This window comes from Mercenaria mercenaria, chromosome 4 (genome assembly GCF_021730395.1).
Source record: "Mercenaria mercenaria strain notata chromosome 4, MADL_Memer_1, whole genome shotgun sequence".
Lineage (NCBI taxonomy): Eukaryota > Metazoa > Mollusca > Bivalvia > Venerida > Veneridae > Mercenaria > Mercenaria mercenaria.
The window spans coordinates 50078590-50102451 of record NC_069364.1 but is presented as its reverse complement, the minus strand read 5'-3'; the positions used below and the strand labels follow the sequence as shown (position 1 = coordinate 50102451).

The following is a 23862-nucleotide window of genomic DNA, read 5'->3' as shown; positions in this document are numbered from 1 at the left end:
AATGCTTGACTATTGGAATTGTTGTCCCAGGAATGTTACCCTCAATGTGTATCTATAATAGAGTTTCAATCTATTATCTGCATTAATTTTGGAGATTGTAACTTGCATGCAAAAATTTAACCAGAAGTTTTAAGTTCAAAAGGGGACATAATTTTGCAGAATACAAGTCAGAGTTATGGGACTTGATGCTATGACCAAGTTTTATAAACCCGAAGAAATGTGTGAAGTTTCAATTCAATATTTGTATTAGTTTTGGAGGTAGTAAATTGCATGCAAAACTTTAACCAGGATTTTCTATATCCAAAATGGAGCATGATTTGGCCAAAATACATGTCAGAGTTATTTGACCTGACCCAGGTTGATAACTGACCTAGAAAATAAAAGTTTCAAAGCTATATGCCTTTAAATGATAGCTATACGTACTTGCATGCAAAACTGTAACCAAGGTGTGACGCCAACACCAGGGTGACTAAAATAGCTCAGACTACTCTTGAAATAGTCAATACTCAAGAAGACCTTATAATGATGCTAAAGACCAAGTTTTATGAAGATCCATCAAAAGGTTAATGAGAAGAAGTCATTAAAGATTTTCCTATTTTTAGCTCTATAGGCCCAAAAAAAGGAAAATCATTTGAGTAAATTTGAGAGAAGAACTTGCCAAGATGCTACAGACCAATATTGGTACAGCTCTGACAAGTAGTTTCAGAGGAGAAGATGGAAATTGGACCATCCACCTGTACTAATAGCTCACCTTTGGTTCAGGTGATCTAAAAAACATAGATCAATATGGTATAATTATGGACTTTGTGATGTGCACTAGAAAAAAAATAATACTGAAGCTTATGTCAAGGTCATTTTTTATATTATTCTGATCGAGATAAAATCGCAAGTCTTTAATTGTTTGATTATATTAAGCATGAATATTTTAGTAACTGTGTAATATTACAATTTCATGCACAGTTTTTTAATCACTTTAATGTCAATATGAGTTCAAGGTCATATATGAATCTGATGCACTATTTATAGTAATTGTTCAATATCATAATGAAGTTATATCTGTCCTTTATCATGTGATAGTGCAATAACCAATCAAAATTCATTTATTTATAGTAGGGATGGCAACGAATAGCATTTTTGGTATTCGAATATTCGGTCAACCTTCCGAACGAATATTCGAATATTCGGTCATCAACTGATCAACAAATCCACTAAAATCCTACGTGTTTATCATACCCTAATCATCGACATGCATTAATTTTACTTTCGTTTACACTGGAAGTGGTTCAGACATTAACGAATTAAAACTGACAAATCGTTCTCATCGCTTCTTTTGTCTTTTGTAGTATAAAATATTCGTTATTTGCCTTCATATACATATAATTTATATAGGATTTATCTATTTCTTACAGGGATTTAGCCCTCGCGTATGGGGGGTTTCTCCACACATATTACACGTAACTGACTTCTTATCTGATGATCGCGTGAAATACTTCAAAACGGCAGACTTTGAGAGTAGATTCACTGCGGGATGGGGGTCAATTAAGGGTAATATAAAGAAGAAATGCTTAACTTTACGTCTTTTGTCTGAAAATTGAGTACTGATTAAAAAATTAACCACAAGAAATGCATTTATTCGTCATTTCAATCAGATTATCCGATTTACGTAAAAAATTGATATGCATCCCATTTGAATTAATTGTTTTCTATAGTTTTCGGCAACTATCTTTACTCAAATTATAATTAAAGTATATGTTATTGACTTTGATTGAAATCTGAGTAATTAGTTCAGGTGATGTCCGATCATTTTTAATTACACGCGGTTCGCACCTACCGAAAACAAGATGAGTTGTAACGGATTTACATCAATTTGTGACAATTAAAATTTTCTAAAGGTAAGCAGTTAGCGGTATAACTACAGGGTACACTGTCATCACCATAGCGCACGCTATTATACAAAATGACACGTCTGATAATGACAGAAGCCATTTTCGTACGAATTTATAATGAAAGCGGGTTTTCTCAAATTACATAAACGGACATTTTTTGTTCTTTTAATAGGCTTTTATTTTTTTCATGATCTTATATTTTTTTCCGAATATTCGAATAGTGAAACGGTATTTGAATATTCGTGTAATGAATGAATGAACGAATATTCGAATATTCGTTGCCATCCCTAATTTATAGTTCATAAACTGATATTATTATGCTACTCACTTATAATCCTTGAAACTGTGTCGTGTCCAGATAATGTCTGCTTCTTCACCCGATTCTACCAATTCAAACCTGCTGTCTGTTAACTCTGGGGATTGTGGGTAATCTAGACACACCTTTAATTTCCGATCAGTAGGTAGGGGTGGGACCTTCTTCATATCAGAGGTGTCTTCATCTTCTATCCTGTGAGCCTGTAATACAGCAGAGAAGAACCACTGTGTCAGATAAATGGAGAATGTCAGACAAGTTTCACCATTAGCATTTTTACATACCTTATGTCTACCATGGTTCCCTGACTGAACCTCTAGCACATTTTGCCTATGGTTTTTATTTGTTTTGTTTGTTTTGGGTTTAATGCCATTTTTCAACATTATTTCAGTCATGTGACGGCGGGCAGTTAACCTAACCAGTGTTCCTGGATTCTGTACCAGAACAAACCTGTTCTCCGCAAGTAACTGCCAACTTCCCCACATGAATCAGAGGTGGAGGACTAATGATTTCAGACACAATGTCGTTTATCAAATAGTCACGGAGAACATACGCCACGCCCGAGTATCGAACTCGCGACCCCGCGATCCGTAGACCAACGCTCTATCTACTGAGCTAAGCGGGCGGGTTTGCCTATGTTTTAAATTTGTTTACAAGGTTATCATTTCAAAACTGACAATGATCTATGAGGAATATTTTGATCTGGAAAACATTGACTGGCTGAAATGATTGCCAATGGTAATTACCAGTGCCAATGCTCACCAAATAAATGAAAGACAGAAATTACAGTTTCATTTTAGACTTTGTCAAATGCCTATGCTTATAACTGTGACACTGAAAGCTAACATTATTTTCTTTGTAGTTCTTGCAAACTAGCTGACAGATTTTCCACACAAAACATAGGCAATGGAAGGAAGAAAGATCATTAATCATCTATGGTGGATCTCAAACTGTGATTTTTTGTAGCAAAGCTACATAAAAATTAATACCAATAATCTTTAATTTTAGAAAACCTGTAAAATAAAAAAAAAAAAAAACAATTCTTCATCTTCGCATGGTGATGTGATGAAAAAGTCAAAGCTTCAAATCAACCACTGAACAAACTATATCGATACAGTTTACAACTAATCTAAGGCCATAACTTTTTTGTGTTAATGCCACCAAAAGCTTTTTGTGTGAGTAGGTAGGTAGGGACATTTTATTTTGCATATAATCATACAGGGAAAATTTTTTACATTCGACTGGCCAGAAAAAAAAATTGGATCACAGTGATTTTCATGGGAAGGTCATGTTACTGCAAACAAATTTTTTTTTAATGATCGCCTAAGCAATACACAATAAATTTCACACATCAAAGTCACAAAACTATTTACTGAGAAGAAGGAAGGTTCTGGTTCTGGTTGTTCATATGAAATATCCTTGAAGTCACATTGTATCCATGGTAACAGCATAGCTTTTCTCCTCCCAGGATGTTGAATATTTGGTACATAATCTCTTGTTACTTCCTCTGCAAGTAACACATATATAAAATAAATATTTTTTTTGTGTGAAAACACAGAATTGCAACACATGATCAACAATTAGGTAAAATTTGTCGTCTTATCGGTAAAATTATCCCCCTTGAAATCACCTGGCAGTGCGATATCGATTTTTATCTGGTTGATATTTTCCTATAGAAACAAAGAAGGAAAAAAAGTTTAAACAAATATTGTTTTAATTAGAATGAACACACAATATTTATTATCCTATTGAAGTGTTCGTCATTCTTTTCTCTTTACAAAGATATAAATATTATTTATCTAAAATGAAAAATTAATGCTTCCCTTGGCGATTAAAAAACATCACTATCAGTCTCTGTTTACGGCATATAGTTACTGAATAAAATAAGCAAAAACCTGTGATACGTATCTTATTCTTTTCCCTGTAGCCACTTTATTCATACATTGAGAATATTTATTATCCTATTGAAGTATTCTACAGACAATAAACTTTTTATATATGTTTTTATTTTGAAATTATTTTAATGTCTTCTTGCTTCCCTAGACGTTTAAAAGTTGGTGATTTTTGTATTATTTCTTTATTTGCCGTGTCCGTGGTATTTCCGGACGCGTGCGGAAACGCACGAATCCGCCCGAAGTTTAGCTGCCGATGATACAGAAAATTTTATTATTACAACATAGTATTAAGTGATAATAATAGTGCGGGAATAATTTCAGTTATATTAAGGCGAACCATAGTTTTTGGGAAATACAAGCTTACCGCAAAAGAAATGTTACAGGGAAACATGCTGACGTATTATGTTAATAAATAAATAAAAAAAAATAAGACATGATGCACGTTGCAACTATATATATTTCTTTCTAAACCACCGTCTCGTATTTTAAAGATTCGTTTAATTATACTTATACCCCTTAGTTTAAGTTTTAACCATAAATATGTTATAAAGAATTTATATAATGCAACATTTGAGTAAATTGTTTTCGGAGCCTCTGAAACAGCCATATTAAAGCGCTTTTCGATAGTTGTTTATTACCAATTAACAGCTTTTTGCAAGTTTATTGCTTATCAACACCTTTTTATTAGGGGATTAGGGACGATCAGGTCTTTTTATTACACAGATAATAATCTTCTCGGTGACTGCGTAAGAGCATTTTGAAATTGTAACATGTTTAATGAACGAGACTTAAATACACAATAAATATTTTGTTTCATTTTCAAGTACAAATGTTGTTAGATACATAAGATAATGGGACAGTGATTGAGTATTTACTTGTATTTTTAATTGTTCGATATTAAAGTATAGATATATAGAACACGTGTTAAAAGTTCGCCTAAGAGTGAAAATATTATAGTATAGAAGATTTGTGACAACATTGTGAAAAATTGTCGTTTATTAATTTATTAGTTTATTCAAAGAAGTATAAAATACATTTTTAATTTTTTATAGCTCTTTGGTTTATTGTCTCTCCTGAAAAAAATTATTATGTACTTTCTCTGCTCCATATTATATAATGCTTTCACTTGCTGTAGGCATTGTATTTATGCAATAAATCGAAATTGAATTGAACTGAATGTACGCACAGCTAATCTCAAGAAGGTATAGCACGCGCTAAAAGATATGAAAAATCTGTAATCCCCTGTTCATATAATAAAAAAATTTGTGATAGTTATTATGAATAACCTTTACACTTCATTAATGTCACTTTATCCTAAATCTTTTCTAAAAGACTTTTTTCTATGGTGTGCTTGTTTTATTCTTAGGTTTTCCACTTTTTATTTTAAAAATCTGATATTTATTAAATCAGTCAGTCAGTACCTTTAGAGAAACATTGAGAAGTCATAATTCGCACCTACTTTATTACACAATGACTGGCTCGGGGGCAAATAGGTCACACTTCCAATTAACAGGCTCTGGTGTCATTAAAAGATACCGTTTACATTGTCAAGTATGTTTGCTAGTTTGTTTTTCTGTTCATTTTTTTCATCAGTGTGTTCATTTTTTCATCAGTGTGTGACAATATGTTTTTCAAATGTTCATTACATAGCAAAATTAATTTTAACAAGTTAAATATGATTAATAATAATAATAATAATAAAAAAACGCATTTCACATCCATTTATAATAACTGAAAATGAGATTGTTAAGTTTGTAAGCCCTTTAAAAAATTTTTTTTTTCCTGCTTTCTTTTTTGTAAGATAATAGTAGTTTCATGTACATGTATGTTATGCTCGCCTAATATACATGATTTTGTGTATTTATATTTGTTTTTATGTCTCACTTTCTGTAAAATATAAAGAAAATAATATAGTGTTGATCATATTTTCATATACTACATGTATGCCAAAGAAGTATAAAACACTTTTTTATAGCTCTTTGACTATGCAAAATAAAAGAATAAATAACGTAGTGTCTTCTTTTTTCCGTTCGGTATTTTACATTATTGAAAAACAGAATTAAACCAAGTTGATGACTATATTTGCTGTTGTTGTTTTACCAGTACTTAAAATTGGTGTAAAATAAATCACCCTTCCCACTACGTTTTTACAGGAGATCTCTAATCTATAATCCTTGTTTTTTTATGATCGGCACCTCCCGTGATACGATAAGCGGAGATAGCCGAACCATAACGATCTAAAAAATATCCGATAGTGATCGATATTTAGCTAGACGGTCGAAGGGAGACAACAAGGTATAGCGTTGATCTCAATAAACAAGGAAAGATAATAGAATCGATTTTTGCCCAATTCTTCAGTATGAATTTTCATATTTCTGTGAGCATATAGGACACATGAAAATGTGAAAACTGTCTCACTTTGAGGCGAAATATATACCATATTTTAACCTCAGAGGTAAACAAAGATGACGTCAGATGTCTTGTGATATTACAAAGACAAACATGAAATAAACTTCTGTTTCATTTTTTTTTTTACTTGCAGCATAATGTTTTGAAATTCTCATCAAGGAAAATTATTTGAATCAAGGAATATATAAAGAACAAAGTGAAACTACAATTTTTATCATTTAACTGAAAAATTAGAAATTAATACACAATGTACAAGTAGATCGGCAAAGCTATATCATTTGGTGTGGTTGATATGGATTATAATTATCTCACTAACAGTCCCAAGTATTTCAGTGAAAAGCACAATATGATTATAAATATCAACTATCATGTATATGTTACGGTTTAACCTTTACCCTGCTAAATTTCTGAAATGGACTGGTCCATCATTCAATTTGGGCAATACTATTTATTATTCAGAGGTGTTCACTTCAAATTTACTGACTGAATAGCGGACAGTGCAGACCATGATCTGATCTTGGTCTGCACTGGTTGCAAAGGTAGAAACACTTGCCGCTAGCAAGCTAAAGGTTAAAGTAGAAACTACTTAGCAGCTGCTGTCAGTCAGAACCCGTGACCCACAATCACTAGATCAAGTTCAAAGGTAGATTTAGGATATCAAGACAGAGGCAGCAGGTTGGTCAGAGAGATCCTGGGACATGCTCTCCTGTGCACTTCATTTGGTAAATTATCAAAAATTTCCATACCTCATGTTTTTATTTCGATGTAAATGAGAAACGAAACCAAAGTTTGTAGTCCTGTTTGGTGCCATATAACCTATACTGTGTTGGTGTGCCGAAAATCCCAAATAAATAAATAAATTATCAAACATGTTGCACTCTAATATTACACTCATGTGTAGTCTGAAAGACTTTCCAAAATGGCAAAAGATCTTTGATTTAAGGCCAAGCAAAATGTATGTATAACATATTTTAAGATTTATAATACAATACGGACAAAAACTTTTTACTGCTTGTTAACAGCTAGTTTATACTTGCCTCCCTTTTCGAGGTCTCTGACTGGCCAGATAATTGAATATGCTATATGCTGTGGTCCATACATGAAGGGTGCCATCTTAAATGTTGGCATATCTGAATGCTGAATACGGGAACCAAACTCATCCATTACATACCATATTGGAAGACGTTCATTTGTACCCTGTGTACAGAAACAACAATAGTGCTACTGAAATATTAAACATAACGTAGTATTGGCATAAAAAGCCCCATCATTTCCACTGTATTTTAATGTGTCAGAGAGAAAACTGTAAATAGTTTAAATAAATTACTACAGTTGGATATGACTTGACTGCTATGAAAGCTTTTTTGAATCACTCTCTAGTCTGGGTCCTGGAAAATCAGTGCTTGTGCCATATGAGATAGTGTGGTTGTGATGCCAGTTGGGCTCAAACCCATGACCTTGAGACTGAGCGACTGACACCATAACCACCGCTCCCCCTGTAAAATCTATGGAAAGGGCATTGAAATGGTTTCTAAGGAGTTCAAGTAACTTACTTCATCTGAATTTGTCAGAAGTAAAGCTGGCAGATATTTTCATTCAACAACTGAGATGGCTGTATTTATACAGCTCAAGTTCCTGAAAGTTACTATTTTGAACAAGAGATCACAGAGTGATCTTGGCGCCCACCACTGAGCCATTTTTGATTGTTCCAAATTTCAAGATTAGCTCAAGGTCAAAATCAAGGTCAGATTTCATTTCAGTACACAACACTGTGCATGTGGTCCATGCATGTGGTCCAAATTTGAAAGCTGTAGCTTGAGAAATGTGAAAGTAGGTCACAAGATCAATTTCAAGGTCAAAGTTCATTTCAGTATACAAAACTATGCATGTGCTTCAAATTTGGAGGCTGCAGCTTGAGAAATGTGAAAGTAGGTACTAGGTAAAAATCAATGTCAAATTTCAATTCAGAACACATAAATATGCATGTGGTCCAGTTATCAAATAGCAGGCAGTAGCTTGAGAAATGTGAAAGTAGGTCACTAGGTCAAAATCAAGGTCAAATTTCATTTCGGAACAAGAAACTATGCATGTGGTCCAAATGTGAAGCCTGTACCTTAAAAAATGTGAAAGTAGGTCACTAGGTCAATCTCAAGATCAAAGTTCATTTCGGTACACAAAACTATGCATGTGGTCCAAATTTGAAGGCTGTAGCTTGAGAAATGTGAAAATAGGTCACTAAGTCAAAATCAAGCTCAAATTTCATTTCGGAACACAAAACTATGCATGTGGTCCAAATTTGAAGCCTGTACCTTCAAAAATGTGAAAGTAGGTCACTAGGTCAATGCATGTCAAGGTCAAACGTTTTCCCAGTACACAAAACTATGCATGTGGTCCAAATTTGAAGGCTGTAGCTACACAAATGTGAAAGTAGGTCACTAGGTCAAAATCAAGGTCAACTAATGTCAAGGTTCATCTTGCCACTCAAAACTATACATGTGGTCCAAATTTGAATGTTGTAGGTTTTGTACAAGAAGATTTTAAAAGCTTTTCCCTTATACGTCTATATGAACCATGTGATCCCTGGGGCGGGGCCATATTTGACCCTAGGGGGATAATTTGAACAAATTTGGTAGAGAACCACTAGATGATGCTACATTACAAATATCAAAGCCCTAGGCTTTGTGGTTTGGACAAGAAGATTTTCTAAGTTTTTCCCTATATAAGTCTATGTAAACCATGTGACCCCCAGGGCGGAGCCATATTTGATCCTAGGGGAATAATTTGAATAATCTTTGTAGAAGACCATTAGATGATGTCACATACAAAATATCAAAGCCCTAGGCCCTGTGGTTTTGGACAAGAAGTTTTTCAAAGTTTTTCCCTATATAAGTCTATATAAACCATGTGAACCCCTGGGTGGGGCCATATTTGACCCTAGGGAAATAATTAGATTTATCTTGGTAGAGGACCACTAGATGACGCTACATACCAAATATCAAAGCCCTAGGCTCTGTGGTTTTCGACAAGAAGATTTTCAAAGATTTTCCCTATATAAATTATAAAAATAAACAAAGGGCCATAACTCACTCAAAAATTGTTGAACCAGTCTGATTTTCAGGGGGACACAACTAGGGTACCAATACATCATTCTGACAAAGTTTGGTCAAAATCCCCCCAGTAGTTTCTGAGGAGATGCGATAACGAGAAATTGTTAACGGACGGACGGACCATGGACGCAGAGTGATTTGAATAGCCCACCATCTGATGATGGTGGGCTAAAAAAATGTACAGAACTACCTTAACTGGAGCAGTTCAATTGTACATGCCACTTGAAATGCTAGTCCAAGACTGAGAAGTGTAAGATCTAGATTTTTAACTTACCAGTTCATAGTTACCAAGGCTGTATGTATTATTGAATCTGAAATGAATAGATATATCTACATGTACTTATAAACTTTACAGAATATAATCTAATATCTTTACATGAAACATTAAAGGTTTTCACAGGATACAGTGCACCTTTGTATCTACCATTGTTTGACAGTTAACGGATGTTACATTTGTACTATGTAGGTCTTGTCTAAACAGAATTTCAAAACAGAAGGAATGTATTTATTCTTCAGAGAAAACCGTAACACTTAACTTTTATTTTCTAAATGCACAGTCTGGACAAAGTGAGGGGCCATAAGTCAGGTCATACTGAAATAACGTCACATGCTGTATAACATTCCTATAAAGTTTCAGGAACCTGTTTAAGCAAGATACTTCTTGAGGTATATGCAACACAAGCAGCTTGCCCCTTATGCATATATTGGACTTGCAGTTGCTTTTTTTTTCCTTTCACAGAATTACTTTTTTTCAAACAAACATATGCATAAAAAATTTACTACCAATGTCATAACAATAAGAAATTTTCAGTTTGCCCTATTGAAAAAGGGATTCATCGATTTTGAGAAATGTTCACTTACTTCCACATTTCTTTCAGTAAGTCATCAACAACTTTCTTCTGCTCTCTACCCTCTGTAGGAACATCCATCAAAGCTGCCATTCTTTCTTTAAGTCCTGCCACCTGGTTAAGATAATCCCGTGCCTCATGTACACGGTATGTCCACGCATGATCAACAAGGTAAATGCTGAAAGAATACATTTCTATCTATTACTTGAACATAATTAAGTAGGTGTTGTGTAAATAGAAAGATTGCAGCAAATCTTTAGGAGATACCTGTAACACTAACTTTTAATTACTTGTCATTCAGTACCTAGAATGGCTGAACATTCCCAAGGAACATTTGTCTCTATTGGAATTTAGAGACTGTATTTTTGTTCATATTCACAATCTACCTTAACATGAATTTCCAATAATTTCAGTTCAAACAAATTCAATGAATTGGTACACCTGCAACTAAGACTTCACAGAAAGACATGGGGTATGACAAACAAGAGCTGTCACAGGAGACAGCGCGCTCGACTATTTCGATGCTGGACAGTGAAACTGGGCACATCTGAGGAAACTGGAGCTGTCACTGGATAGTTAATGACTCCAATGTGGATGAAGATATTGCACAATAAACTGAGTCTGTGTCAAAAATATTCGGTAATAAGAGAGGTAAATATAGTGTATCAAATCACTACATTACTATAATTCTATGCAAAAAGGGGGCATAATTCATAAAATATTGGTGCAGGAGTTATGCACCTTGCACCATACGATGAGGGTGATGATGTGGAACAACTACTTCAAGTTTGAATCAAATGCATTTCGTAATAACTGAGATATAGTGAAAATGCATCAAAATCAACCTTAAATTCTAAGTAAAAGGGTGCATAATTCACGAAACATTGGTGCCAGAGTTATACACCTTGTGTCATATGATGTGGGTGATGATGTTGAACAACTAAATCAAGTATGAATCAAATCCATTCAGTTATAACAGAGATAGTGAAAGTACATCAAAACTTTAACCTGAAATTCTAAATAAAAAGGGGGAATAATTAATTAATCAAAGGCCTGAAGGGCCTGAGAGTCGGCTAATGATTGATGTACTGGTAGTATAGTCTACCACTTTCAGTTTTTTTCCCCAACTGAACAGAGATTCTGTTACAATAGATGAAATGGACATTCAATCGATGCCTAGTAAAACTTTGATTGACATTATACAAGTATTTAAACCCAATATATTTCTCTAAAATTGAAGAGTGGTTCGCAAAAATAAAAATGTTGAAAGTACAAACTACAATTTGACAGGTGACACTAAGATACTGCCCATGACTATAAATATTTTTCCAGTAAACATTTGCCTCCGGCATTACCAAAACAGGCAATTATCGGCTGGTATATATTCGCACATGATAAAATTTGAATATGAAAATTTATATAAATATTGAAATTTTATAGCGCGGATTGCCACATACAATTTGTAACGGATGGACGAAAGAACTGTTCAGATATTTTACAGATAAGGGGCCTGGCAATAACCGTGTCACACGCTAGGTATTGTTCAATCATATTATAAGGGATGTGAATTTAAAGTATACTTACTTTGCGTTTAAAGATATGTAAATGTTGCTGAGTGTCGATATATAGTGTCATGAATGTTTACACTGACAGTAAAATTGCGCATTCGAAACTAAGAGAAGTTACTCGGACTAGCTACCAATTTCCGAAAAGATAACCAATATTAATAAATGCAGTTCTTTTTTAGTTTAAACCATCATTTATTCTATTTCAGACCTGTTAACCCCTTCAAAACCATGTCAGTAGTCCCCAAGTCTATGTACTTTCAAAAATCCGTTTTGATTCATGTAGACAGACAGGCCCAGACTGGGCTGAAAAAATGTTTGAGCCATTTTTACGTGGTCGGTAGCAGGGTGGGTGTGGGGAGGGGTGTTCCTTCCCGCTTTGAACTGCAGTCAGATTTTGAAATGGGCATTGTGGCAGGTGGTAAAATGGCAAATGTATCAAACTGTAAAGTGGCAATATGGGGGGAGGGTGTGGGAGGATACCCCCTCCTGCAAGTAGGGCTTGGGGTATCACCACAAGGAAATTTTGAAAATGTAGACCCTTGATACAGCCTTTGGTGCAATTTCTAACTGAAAATTTTATGTTTCGATTTCTAAATATTACCTAGATTCTTTTTAGTATTACAATATTCAAAGTATGAATGACTGTCACTTCATATTTTTACTTTCAGGTCATGCCTCAGCACTAGAATATAAGTCTGATATTGATTCTATGTATGTATTATAAAAATAAATTCTAGAATCATTTCTGTTACAATAATATTCTATCATGTCTGTTACTTTAATGTTTAAATTTCATAACACAGCTCGATATTTACCCAAAATATTATATCCGGATAGGATTACACTTTCTTTTATACCGCCAAAATCTCTAGTTTCGACAATATGTTTTACAAATTGTGATGATATGAAGACAGTTTAGCAGCAATTGGCAGTATCTGACATTGAAGTTTACGGTGAAATTATTTAAATCATTTCATAAAAAAATTGTTTTGTTTCGTCAAAGCACTCTAACATAGACGATCTACTTTTGATTTCAAAAACTACAAGAAAATACAACTTAATGTTTCGCCGATTTGTTTATTTCTCGAAAAATAAGAAATATAATAATTTTTAAAATCAGTAGTAATTAAACAAAGCAGTAAGAGCTCTTTCTCGGGATAATTTATCCGCTTACTGACTGCAAAAATCAAGCCATGTGTCATCATGAAAAGCAGAATGGGTGACGGTTTCATTTTTTTTGCGAACCTGAATCGTAAGCAAATTATCCAAACCAGTCAAAATTCCAGAAAGGTTACGATCTAGATTCTTTCTAGTATTACAATATCCAAAGTATGACTGTCACTTCATCTTTTTACTTTCAGATCATGCCTCAGGACTAGAATACGAGTCTGACATAGATTATATGTAGGTGTAATAAAAATAAATTCTCTAGAATCATTTCTGTTACAATAATATCTATCATGTATGTTACTTGAATGTTAAAATATCATAACACAGCTCGATATTTACCCAAAATATATATCCGGATACGATTACACTTTTCTCCAGTTTCACCAATATATTTTACAAATTGTGATGATACGAAGACATTTAGCAGCAATTGGCAGTATCTGACATTGAAGTTTACGGTTAAATTACCTCTTATTTAAATCTTTTCATAAAAAAGTTGTTTCGTTTCGTCAAAGCAGCCAAACATAGACGATCTACTTTCGATTTCAAAAACTACAAGAAAATACAATTTAATTTTTCGCCGATTTGTTTATTTCTCGAAAAATAAGAATTAATATCATTTTTAATATCAGTAGTAACTAAACAAACCAGTAAGAGCTTCTTCTTCCGATAATTTATCCGTTTACTGACTGCAAAATTCAACCCACTCAAAGTCGTAGAAGCATTGTTATAAACAGGTCATGCGTGTTCGCCGAGAAGTGTCCAGAATGTAGTTAGGATTCATCCGTGAAGTCTCGCGGAAGAATTAACATACTGCACATATCTTATTCGGGTCATTTAAAATGAAGCTGTCATAATTTAATTTCATCGATGTGATAAACTCTTTGATAAGAGACATTCCAATGCTTTCAGAGGTACCCACTCAATAAAATACTAGCAGTATGTTCTGGAACAATATAATATTTTGTCTTTCGCTGGATGTTACACAAGCTTTGTAAGTCTGCGCAATTCATAAAATGCACAGCACAATAAATTTGTTATTTGCGCAATGATTTTAAAGATTATTTTTTGAAACGGACAGGGTAACAAATGGATAATTTGGCTAATAAGTTAATATGCAGTTTTTATTTGAATTTGTGAACATCATATTTGCTATTTTGTGACAAAAGGGCATAAAATTCGTCACCATAATCATATGCGCAAATGTATAACCAAATCCCGCAGAATCGTTATGCGTGTTTATGCTTAATGAGTTACCGCGGAAGAAAATACGTGGCTTTATTTGAGTATTGCACAATTACAAGTCATAAATATGACAGATTACATCGTATATTGGTCAAAGCAAATAGGATTGACATAAATGAACTTCATTCGATCAATGAACTCTTTGAAATTAGAGACAATCCAATGGAACTACATCACTTCGCTGTGTTGTGAGGCCATTTAAGAATGAGAAATCGTGCGATAGCAAGGACTCGTCAAACGCTTGACAGCGTTTAACCGACTCAAAAATGTGTGCCAGAGTTATGAACCTTGTCTCATATGATGTGGGTGTTGATGTTGAACAATTATTTTAAGTCTGAATCAAATTCATTCAGTAATAACAGAGATAGAGTGAAAGTGCATCAAAACTTTAACCTGAAAATCTAAGTAAAAAAGGGGAATAATTCATGAAAAATTTGCACCAGAGTTATGCACCTTTGTCATATGATGTGGGTGATGATGTTGAACAATTATTTTAAGTTTGAATCAAATCCATTCAGTAATAACAGAGATACAGTGAAAGCGCATCAAAACTTTAACCTGAAAATCTAGGTGAAAAGGGGGGGGATAAATCATGAAATATTGGTGCAAGAGTTATGGCCCTTATGTCAGATGATGTGGGTGATAATGAGGAATGACTATTTTAAGTTTGAATCAAATCCATCAAGTAATTACAGAGATACAATGAAAAAAGAGAAAGTGTAAAACAAGAAATGCGGCAATGCCATGAAACCAGGTTTTCAACACTTTCAAAAGTATACTGAATCACAGTGCACCACTTTAAAGCACAACCCTAACCCTAACCCTAACCCTAACCTTACCCTAACCCTAACTCTAAAGCACAACCCTAACCCTAACCCTATTTTTAGTAACAATGACCATGACCTTGATCCCAGACACCCCAAAATCAATCCCAAGCTACAACTTTATATAAGTTTTCTATACACCAAGTTTCATCATGATAGCTCATTCCTAAGTTAAGTTATTGACCGGAAACCCTTTTTCTATTTTAAGTAACAGTGACCTTGACCTTGACCCCAGAAACCCCAAAATCAATCCCAGCCTTTGTCTTGATATAAGCTACATACATACCGAGTTTTATTCAAATACCTTTACCGAAACAAAAGTTATTGACTGGAAACACCAGTTTGACGCCACCATCCGCCCGCCCGCCCGACCAACGACATACCCCAATCTAATAACTCAGGTTTTCGAAAACCTGGTTAAAAACTTTAACCAAGGTGGGGACACGGAAAGATTCCGACGCTGATGCAGATGCCGGGTCGAGTAGGATAGCTCTCCTTATACTTCGAATAGTCCAGCTAAAAATGCACTACTAAATTAACTAAAGGGCAATAACTCTGTTGAAATTTTTCAAATAAACTGAGTTTTAAATTTAGTTATGCTGACCATAACACCACTGGCAACATTTGCAATCCCACTCTTGGTTTTTCAACAAAGTACCTATAAGCAAATTTCAGTTCAAACTAAAGTTATTGAGCTGAAACCGCTTTTCTCCAGTTTTAGTGACACTGACCTTGACCATGACCCACTGTCCCTATATGCAGCCCTGACCTTGGTCTTACTAATTTATGCTTAAACATTATAATTATACATCCAGATTATATTACATGCTCAGGACTGATTTGTATTACTATTCAGTCTAAGGAATCTTGACAAGAAACTACTCAGCTCTGAGCAGTAACACCTCAGCAGGAATACAGTTATAATTACTCTACAGACCCTTTGATCTAATATACCATGACAGATAGAGTGGGGCTGATAAGAATTACAAGCACACAGCAGAAGTTAAACAATATTAAAGAAGACCTATGGGCATAATTTATACATCAGTTTAGCAACAATTATCTCATGAATTCTTTATTTGAAGATTGCTTTTGTATATACAGTTATAGCTAATAAATGATTTGGTGCTTAAAAATAGAGTGTCAAAATTAAAGTATAATTTTAAATTATCATTCTAAACTCTGTTATATTTTAATTTCATTTTTATTTTCAATGTCAAACTAGAAAATGCTTTTGTAAAAAAGTGCATGTCTCCCCCAATGCAAAGTCCTATAGGCAAGAAGTCAATAGGGGTCAGGAGCAAAAGTCAAAGAGACACTGATGGTTGGCTGCAATAGGGATCATCTACTTGGCATGTCCAGTCATCCCGCTAAATTTCAACACTCTTGGCCTAGTGGTTCTCAAGTCACTGTTCAGGCTCCTGTGACCTTGACCTTTGATCAAGTGACCTCAAAATAAGTAGGGGTCATCTACTCTGCAGGTCCAATCATCCTATTAAGTTTCAACATTGTAGGTAAAGTGGTTCTCAAGTTATTTCCAAAAAATGATTTTACATGAACAGGCCACTGTGACCTTGACCTTTAATAGACTGACCCCAAAATCAATAGGGGTCATCTACTCTGCATGTTCAATCATCCTATGAAGTTTCAACATTCTGGGTCAAGTTGTTCTCAAGTTATTGATCAGAACTGGTTATCAATGTTCAGGCCCCTGTGACCTTGAACTTTAACAGAGTGACCCCAAAAACAATAGGGTCATTTACTCTGCATGAACAATCATCCTATGAAGTTTCAACATTCTGGGTCGAGAGGTTCTCAAGTTATTGATTGGAAATGGTTTTCCATGTTCAGGCCCCTGTGGCTTTGACCTTTAACAGAGTGACCCTCAAATCGTTAAGGGTCATCTACTCTGCATGACCAATCATCCTATGAAGTTTCATCATTCTGGGTCAAGTGGTTCTCAAGTTACTGACCGGAAATGGTTTTCAATGTTCGGGCCCCTGTGACCTTGACCTTTCACAGAGTGACTCCAAAATCATTAGGGGTCATCTACTCTGCATGACCAATCATCCTATTAAGTTTCAACATTCGGGGTCAAGTGGTTCTCAAGTTATTGACCGGAAATGGTTTTCAATGTTCAGACCCCTGTGACCTTGACCTTTAATGGAGTGACCCTAAAATCGACAGGGGTCATCTACTTTGCATGTACAATCATCCTATGAAGTTTCAACATTCTGGGTCAAGTGGTTCTCTAGTTATTGATCGGAAATGGTTTTCCATGTTCAGGCCCCTGTGACCTTGACCTTTGATGGAGTGACCCCAAAATCAATAGGGGTCTATTACTCTTTATGAACAATCATCCTATGAAGTTTCAACATTCTGGGTCAAGTGGTTCTCTAGTTATTGATCGGAAATGGTTTTCAATGTTCAGGCCCCTGTGACCTTGACCTTTGACAGAGTGACCCCAAAATCAATAGGGGTCATCTACTCTTCATGACCAATCATCCTATGAAGTTTCAACATTCTGGGTCAAGTGGTTCTCTAGTTATTGATCGGAAATGGTTTTCAATGTTCAGGCCCCTGTGAACTTGACCTTTGACGGAGTGACCCCAAAATCAATAGGGGTCATCTACTCTTCATGACCAATCATCCTATGAAGTTTCAACATTCTGGGTCAAGTGGTTCTCTAGTTATTGATCGGAAATGGTTTTCAATGTTCAGGCCCCTTTGACGGAGTGACCCAAAAAATAATAGGGGTCGTCTACTCCAGCAGCCCTACAACCCTATTAAGTTTGAAGGTTCTAGGTCAAATGGTTCTCCAGTTATTGCTCGGAAATGAAGTGTGACGTACGGACGGACGGACGGACAGAGCAAAAACAATATGTCTCCTGGGGGAGACATAATTAGGTAAAACATTGCTAACAATCAAAGACCCTAAATAGTTATAGTTTTCTGATTATAATATGTAGCGTCTCTGTACAAAATATATACTGATATCAAATACATTTGTACAGGCACAATAAGAAGGATGTACATGTCTTATAATGTCTTGTTACATGTATAACGTCAGACGGGAAAGAAATGAATTTGGTGTTCTTGAGTCTCCTGGTCGACATTAATTTAAACATCCTGACCTCAAACATTTTTATGCTTTTACAATAAAAAGAAAAAAAACGGCATTTCATGTTTTTAGAACAAACAAGAGCTGTCTCCATAGGATGACACATGCCCCCGATGGCACTTTGAATGAATAGTTATGGCCGATGTTAGAGTTTAGGACCTTTGACCTACGGAGCTGGGTCTTGCGCGTGACACGTCGTCTTATTGTGTCACACATTCATGCGCAGTTATTTTAAAATCCATGCATGAATGACAAACATATGGACCGGACATGCCCATCAATGCACTATCATGAAACATGACCTTTAACGTCTAAGTGTGACCTTGACCTTTGAGCTATTGACCTGGGTCTTGCACGCGACACATTGTCTTACTGTAGTACACATTCATGCCAAGTTATTTGAAAATCCATCCATGGATGACAAAGATATGGACTGGACACGCCCATCAATGCACTATCCTTTAATGTCTAAGTGTGACCTTGACCTTTGAGCTACGGACCTGGGTCTTGCATGTGACAAGTCGTCTTACTGTGGTACACATTCATGCCAAGTTATTTGAAAATCCATCCATGAATGACAAAGATATGGACCGGACATGCCCATCAATGCACTATCCTTTAAGGTCTAAGTGTGACCTTGACCTTTGAGCTACGGACCTGGGTCTTGCGCGCGACACGTCGTCTTACTGTGGTACACATTCATGTCAAGTTATTTGAAAATCCATCCATCAATGACAAAGATATGGACCGGACACGCCCATCAATACACTATCCTTTAATGTCTAAGTGTGACCTTGACCTTTGAGCTACGGACCTGGGTCTTACGCGCGACACGTCGTCTTACTGTGGTACACATTCATGCCAAGTTATTTGAAAATCCATCCATCGATGACAAAGATATGGACCGGACACGAAAATTGCGGACAGACTGACAGACTGACAGACCGACAGACGGTTCAAAAACTATATGCCTCCCTTCGAGGGCATAAAAAGTAAAAATAAGTAACAGTGATAATTAAAAGTATGTTTATTTTTTTAGCCAACTCAAAACACATTTCTTTTCTATATTCAATTGTAGAATATTAATGATTTCTTAGAATTTTTATTCGAACCTTTTGAAGCTTTAACTCTTACTATGTACCTTGTTAAGTTTCTACAATATAAACATGCCCATCTTTCAATTTTGACAGTACCATTTATAGTTTATAGGGGTATTAATTGAAAACTTACTGACTTAATTGTGAACAGTTAGGCAGTGGTAAGGGATAAGGTGTCGGCTGCTCACCTGTGAGGTGCAGGTTTGAACCCCAACAGGTGTTGATCAAAAGACACAAATACTGTTTTACTTCCAGGAAGTGGACTCGCGAGTGACTTATAATAAGCTACATGCCTTCTTCACACTCATGCTAAAATTAATTAATAAAACCTAACAATTACAGGTATACAATTTGTACAATTATGTAATATGTTAATTACATACATACCCACGAAGGAGCCATTTCAACAAGGAGGGCGAGGGGGTCCTATTATTATGGGGATCGAGGAGGACACAAATTTGAGTCTGGAAGTATGGGTTCAATTTTATAATAGAAGTAAATTAAGTATATCCGCAGATGAAATTATTATAAGCAATTTAGATGCTGAGCTTACATCATATCAACACTGAACTTGTTGGAGGTGGGGGCAACTACACACTCCCCCAAGCCTTGTCAGATACCCACCTCCCCTTTCCTCTGTCTAGAATGTCCAATAAATGATACATTTACTATATTTGCAAATAAATTGTAGGTTCAGTGTAACATGCATTTCCAAAATCAATTTATATACTATTTGATAGACTTAGGGGGTTAAAATTGCTTCCGTCAGAAACCTTTTTGTGTGGTGCTCTCATGAATGCTGTCTTTTATGAGCATTTTAGACATGCTTGGAAGCTCACTGATGACCATTTCAATTTTTCTCCAGACAAAGGGTTTCAAGTTTTGATCCAGAAAAAAGCATAGAATGTTAATGTGTTACAGATTATTAGATTCCAATTTTCCAAGATGTTCAACATTATATCAGCCTCCAGTGCTGGGCCATAATTCACTGTGGTCAGTTAGCTTGTCAGTGATAATGAGACAACATGCTGGGCAGCAAACTGCAGATATTTTTTGTATCTGACCAAGATTCCTTAGACTGTATTATTATTATTTTTTTTTATGTCATCTGGTTCATTATTGCTCACACACTAAACTTAACTTCACCATACTGTCTTACCACAATGTGACTCTGTTCATAATTTCTTCTGCCAAATTCTTTGACAATGTCATTACTAACTGGAAGTCAACCTACATATTAACATCTTGCTGACAAACACTAGCATATTTTTTATTTTTTTTTGAAGAAACAAGAGCTGTCTCCATAGGATGACACATGCCCCCGATGGCACTTTAAATGAATAGTTATGGCCGATGTTCGAGTTTAAGACCTTTGACCTACGGAGCTGGGTCTTGCACGCGACACGTCGTCTTACTGTGTCACACATTTATGCGTAGTTATTTTAAAATCCATACATGAATGACAAAGATATGGACCGGACACGCCCATCAATGCACTATCATGAAAAAAGACCTTTAACATCTAAGTGTGACCTTGACCTTTGAGCTACGGACCTGGGTCTTGCGCATGACACGTCGTCTTACTGTGGTACACATTCATGCCAAGTTATTTGAAAATCCATCCATCGATGACAAAGATATGGACCGGACACGCCCATCAATGCACTATCCCTTAATGTCTAAGTGTGACCTTGACCTTTGAGATACGGACCTGGGTCTTGCGCGCGACACGTCGTCTTACTGTGGTTCACATTCATGCCAAGTTATTTGAAAATCCATCCATCGATGACAAAGATATGGACCGGACACGCCCATCAATGCAATAACCTTTAATGTCTAAGTGTGACCTTGACCTTTGAGCTACGGACCTGGGTCTTGCGCGTGACACGTCGTCTTACTGTGGTACACATTCATGCCAAGTTATTTGAAAATCCATCCATCGATGACAAAGATATGGACCGGACACGAAAGTGCGGACAGACCGACAGACTGACAGACCGACAGACTGACAGACCGACAGACAGATGGTTCAAAAACTATATGCCTCCCTTCGGGGGCATAAAAAGAAGGCCAAGTACAAAAAGGTGACAAATTTCAATAAAATGACACTCATTCAGTTACTATCCTCATAAGACGTATTGATGAAATTTCATTCAATTGCTGTGAATCATTAACATGGTGTCTAAATATGATGCCCATGCTGGCAGTGAGGCAATAGTCTTGGTGACTTTCATAAACTAATTATAATATATTTATGTACTGGCATAAAAAACTCTGGTAATATAGCTGCCTAAAACAACTACATCATGTGAAGGAATGATTTAGTTAGTTTTAGTGAAACCATTGTTTACAACAGGTCCAATATACTTTACATATCTTTAAATGTGTCAATATCCAAAATTACTGTTTTGACATATCCTTGTCAATCAACAATATAATGACAGATATAGGAGGTAAAGTTGTTAAAATACTGTCACTTACTGCTTTTTATCTATGCATTTAATGCCCTCCTCTGTATTGACAACAACCCTCCAACTACAGCTGCTAGTATTCTCATCATCTTCTTCACTGTCCTCATCCTCTGCTTCTTCTTGAACACACTGTATCTGGAACACCTCTCCTGCATCATATATCTGAAATAACAGACAATCATACACATAAAATAATAGACACTTAATCTTGAACACCTCTATGGCATTGTATACCTGAAATAACAGACACTGAATCTGGAACACCTTAACTAACAGACACTGAATCTGGAACACCTATCCTACATCATATATCTGAAATAACAAACAAACAAACATCTAAACTAACAGACACTAAATCTGGAACACCTGTCCTGCACCATACATCTGAAATAACAGACAAACAAACCCCTGAAATAACAGACACTGAATCTGGAACACCTGTCCTGCATCATACATCTGAAATAACAGACAAACAAACATCTAAACTAACAGGCACTAAATCTGGAACACCTGTCCTTCATCATACATCTGAAATAACAGCAAACGAACCTCTGAAATAACAGATACTGAATCTGGAACACCTGTCCCGCATCATATTTATCTGAAATAACAGACAAACAAATGCCTAAAATAACAGACACTGAATCTGGAACACCTGTCCTACATAATATATCTGAAATAACAGACAAACAAACACCTAAAATAACAGACACTGAATCTGGAACATCAGTCCTACATCATATATCTGAAATAACAGACAAACAAATCTCTGAAATAACAGATACTGAATCTGGAACACCAGTCCTACATCATATATCTGAAATAACAGACAAACAAATCTCTGAAATAACAGACACTGAATCTGGAACACCTGTTCTGCATCATATATCTGAAATAACAAACAAACCTCTTAAATAACAGACACTGAATCTGGAACACCTGTTCTGCATCATATATCTGAAATAACAAACAAACCCCTGAAATAACAGACACCGAATCTGGAACACCTGTTCTGCATCATATATCTGAAATAACAAACAAACCCCTTAAATAACAGACACTGAATCTGGAACACCTGTTCTGCATCATATATCTGAAATAACAAACAAACCTCTTAAATAACAGATACTGAATCTGGAACACCTGTTCTGCATCATATATCTGAAATAACAAACAAACCCCTTAAATAACAGACACTGAATCTGGAACACCTGTTCTGCATCATATATCTGAAATAACAAACAAACCCCTTAAATAACAGACACTGAATCTGGAACACCTGTTCTGCATCATATATCTGAAATAACAAACAAACCCCTTAAATAACAGACACTGAATTTGGAACACCAGTCCTACATCATATATCTGAAATAACAAACAACCCCACCCGCTAAAGTTCTCAAGCCAGGGAGGGGGTATTTTACAGATGAATGGGTGGGGAGAGGGGGGCGGTTATTTAGCGGGACCAATTGGGGATCGAGGGGGTATTTTTGAGGAAGGGGAGGGGGTATTTAGGTGTGGTGTGTGGAACAAGGAGAGGGGATAAAATGTCTTCGGGTGTGTGTGCGTGTGTGGGTGGTGGGGGGGGGGGGCGTAATTTTCTTTAAAAAAACTGCTTCCATGGAGGGAGGGTAGGTATTTTCTTGTATAGCTCGATATGAATCTCTGTCACACCTCATTTTTCAGCTTCTTGAACAAAGTTGTCCAGTATAGTTGTGGTACACATGAACTCTCCAACTGATGCTGATGGACAAGCAGAAATTCTTCAAACGTCAAATCCTTCTCTTCATTTTTAGGCTCTTGAGACATTTTTGTACAAATCGATTTCAATATTATTAATTAGTGGTAAATAAACATGTGTGACAGTTCTTACAAAAATCACAACAAACAACGTTTACGCACCGGTTA

The 23862-nt window shown here is 35.7% G+C and overlaps 1 protein-coding gene across 1 annotated transcript in view; it reads right to left on the bottom strand.

Annotated features, from left to right (window-relative positions):
• LOC123551638 (tubulin--tyrosine ligase-like protein 12) overlaps window positions 1-23850 on the bottom strand; it is a 32115-nt gene extending 8265 nt beyond the window's left edge. The window contains exons 1-7 of the mRNA XM_053541121.1: window positions 23629-23850; window positions 21965-22116; window positions 10472-10636; window positions 9885-9921; window positions 7541-7700; window positions 3573-3706; window positions 2215-2402 (exon numbers count right to left, since the gene is read on the bottom strand). Of these exons, the coding sequence (XP_053397096.1) occupies window positions 2215-2402; window positions 3573-3706; window positions 7541-7700; window positions 9885-9921; window positions 10472-10636; window positions 21965-22116; window positions 23629-23763 (971 nt within the window). The 5' untranslated portion in view covers window positions 23764-23850. The remainder of the gene's footprint in view (window positions 1-2214; window positions 2403-3572; window positions 3707-7540; window positions 7701-9884; window positions 9922-10471; window positions 10637-21964; window positions 22117-23628) is intronic.
• Window positions 23851-23862: the final 12 nt, after the last annotated feature.